At 59.1% G+C, this 2,632-nt stretch overlaps 1 protein-coding gene across 1 annotated transcript in view; it reads right to left on the bottom strand.

Moving 5' to 3' along the window:
- Positions 1 to 1,633, bottom strand: part of IRAK1 (interleukin 1 receptor associated kinase 1) — an 8,134-nt gene extending 6,501 nt beyond the window's left edge. The window contains exons 1-2 of the mRNA XM_025213762.1: positions 1,307 to 1,633; positions 67 to 347 (exon numbers count right to left, since the gene is read on the bottom strand). Coding sequence (XP_025069547.1) covers positions 67 to 347; positions 1,307 to 1,421 — 396 coding nt within the window. The 5' untranslated portion in view covers positions 1,422 to 1,633. The remainder of the gene's footprint in view (positions 1 to 66; positions 348 to 1,306) is intronic.
- Between the last annotated feature and the right edge of the window lie 999 nt (positions 1,634 to 2,632).

Genomic DNA, 2,632 nt, shown 5'->3' with positions numbered 1-2,632 from the left:
GGGGCTGCAAGTCAGAAGTGAGGGGCACTGTAGAGCATAAGTGAGGCTGTGGATTGGGATTGAGGGCCACCAACATGCAGGGGAGCTGCAGGCTGAGCAAGGGTCCCTCTGGGGTATAAGGATGGAGATGCAGGTCAGTAGTGAGGGGCACAGTGGGCTGGGTGGAGTGGGGCTCTCACAGCTGGCGATGAGGTCACGGGCCCAGTCCAGCTCCAGCTCTCCCAGCAAGGCAAGCAGGTCGCCCACACGGGCATTGCGGTGGCCCCAGCTCCAGAGCACCCGCTGTGTCCGGCCCTCGCTGGTGCCCGCCAGCCGGAGCTCCACTTGGTCCCGCACCACTCTGGAAGCTGGGGGCAGGGCAAGGTGCGGGGCTTCAGGTTCCACCCCTGCTACAAGCCTCCCCCAGCAGTGCCCCCACCCACCAGTCCATTCTCAGTATAAACCAGTATAGCCACTGACTCCCCTATATTCCACCCAGTATAAACCAGCATGTCCCAGTAGTGGCCAGTGAATGCTGCCCTCCAGGCTCCTTCCATCCCAGTGGACCTCAGCTAGCTCCCAGCATGCATCAGGAGACCACAAGGCCTCCCAGCAGGCTCTAGTATGTCATGGTGACTCCCCGGTACATGTCAGTATGCTCCAGTGAACTCCCTGGACATCCCTGACTGGCCCAGTTTCCCCAGTGTTCCATGCCCCTATCCCAGTTTCCAACTCTCTCCCAGTTTGTTCCAGTCCCCATCAGTTACTCCTAGTCCCTATCCAGGGTGCCCTAGTCCCCCTAGTCACCCCAGTCTCTCCTCCAGTATGCCGCAGTCCCCACCAGTTGCTCCCAGTTGCCTTCCCAATATTTTGCAGTCCTGTTTCCAACAGTTGCTACTAGTATCCTCCCAGGATGCCCCCACCTCACCTACTCCCCTTCCCAGTTTGCCCCAGTGCCACCAGTCACTCCCAGTCTCCTCCCGAGTACATCCCAGTCCTTCCTGGTCCCCACCAGCTGCTCTTAGTTGGCCCCAGGCCCCAGCAGCTACTCCCAACCGCCTTCCCAGTGTGTTCCAGTCCCAGTTCTCACCACTTGCTCCCAGTCCTCTTCTCAGTATACCCCATTCCCCCCCTGCCACTTCCAGCCCCCCTCCCAGGATGCCCCAGAGCCCACCACCAGGCACTGTCAGTCTCTCTCCCAGTATGCACCAGTCTCCTACAGTCACTCCCAGTTTTCACCAGTCGTTCCCAGGTCCCTCCCAGGATACTCCAGTCCCCATCAGTCTCTCCCAGTATGCCTCAGTTCCTCCTACTTTGCAACAGTTACCGAAACGTTCCCAGTCCGCACGACCCAATGCGTCCATCAGGCGACAGAAGCTACACATAAGCCAGGCCGGGAGCTCGTGCAAGAACCGTCCGGTGCCAGGCCCGGATCCGGCCATGCCACCCGATCCAGTCCGGTCCGCCCCAGAAAACCAATCACTTCCCCTTTAAGAGTGACCATAACGGCCCAGCAGGTGCATGCGCTCTAGCCTCCAGAGGGGCCCCCGCTTCATGACGCCATCTTGAGTGTGGTGAATCTTAAATCCCGCCACGCCCCCACATAGCGTGGAGGGCAAAGGCACTGCCATTCGGGGCGCGGCGGAACGAGAGAAACCCGGGCGCTACGCCACTTTAGGAAGGGCGGAAGTTCCGCCTCTATTATAAGCGCATTGGCCTAGGGAACCCCCCCGGTCGCCATCTTGAGTGTGGCGGAAAGGAAACCTCTGCCGAGAGCCATATGCAAAGTGGCATCTTGAGGGGCGGGGCGTTATTACATAAAAGGACTTCATTGGCTGCTCTGGGGAGATGAGCGAGAGTCTTCCTCCCGCAAAGCATCCTGGGAGTGGGAGGGAGCAGACGACAAAAGGCAAAGGGAGTCGCCTGTAGGCGTGGGCGTGGCTTGAGGTGGGAGGGGTTTGTAGACGGAGCTATGACTAGGGCAGCAGCTGGGGTACTTACAGATGGGCGAGGGTCTGTGATGTCATCAGGATGATGTCATCATGAGGGATGCCCCCAGTCCAGCTCCCCAGGTGATCTCATGCACTAACATCATTCCCACGTGCAGCATTATGTCATCAATACAGACACGACCCCATGGTGGCCCCTGGATCCCATTCTCCACTTCTTCGGGCTGTGGTTTCCTGCTTAGGGTTAGTACCCAGACACCTGGGACCCAGGGCAAGCACCAACCTTTTCCCAGACACCCCAGTTCTATCACAGTTCTGGGGGGAAGCGGGGCCTGGTGGGCTAGAATGGGGAGCTGGGAGCTCAGGCCTGGCTTCTATGGAAGATCTAGGATGGGAGCAGGGTCTTGCAGGTTAGGAACTGTGAACCTGGACATCAGGGTTCTATCCTAGCCCTGAAGAGAAGCAGGGTCTGAGGATCTGGGAGCCAGGACACCTGGGCTCTATTTCACCTCTAGAGAGAAGTGGGGGTCTGTGGGTTACAGTGGGGAGGGGTGGGGGACCTGGATACCTGGGTTCTATCCTACCCTGGCAAAGCAGTGTGGCCTGATAGAGTAGGGAAGGGATTCACAATCAGGACCTCACTGCTGGGTGCCCATGGCTGCCCCCTGGCTTCTCTCTGTGTCCCACAGAGGGGGGAGATCCAG

This window comes from Alligator sinensis, unplaced genomic scaffold, assembly GCF_000455745.1.
Source record: "Alligator sinensis unplaced genomic scaffold, ASM45574v1 scaffold137_1, whole genome shotgun sequence".
Taxonomy (NCBI): Eukaryota; Metazoa; Chordata; order Crocodylia; family Alligatoridae; genus Alligator; species Alligator sinensis.
This window is presented reverse-complemented; position numbering and strand designations above follow the sequence as displayed.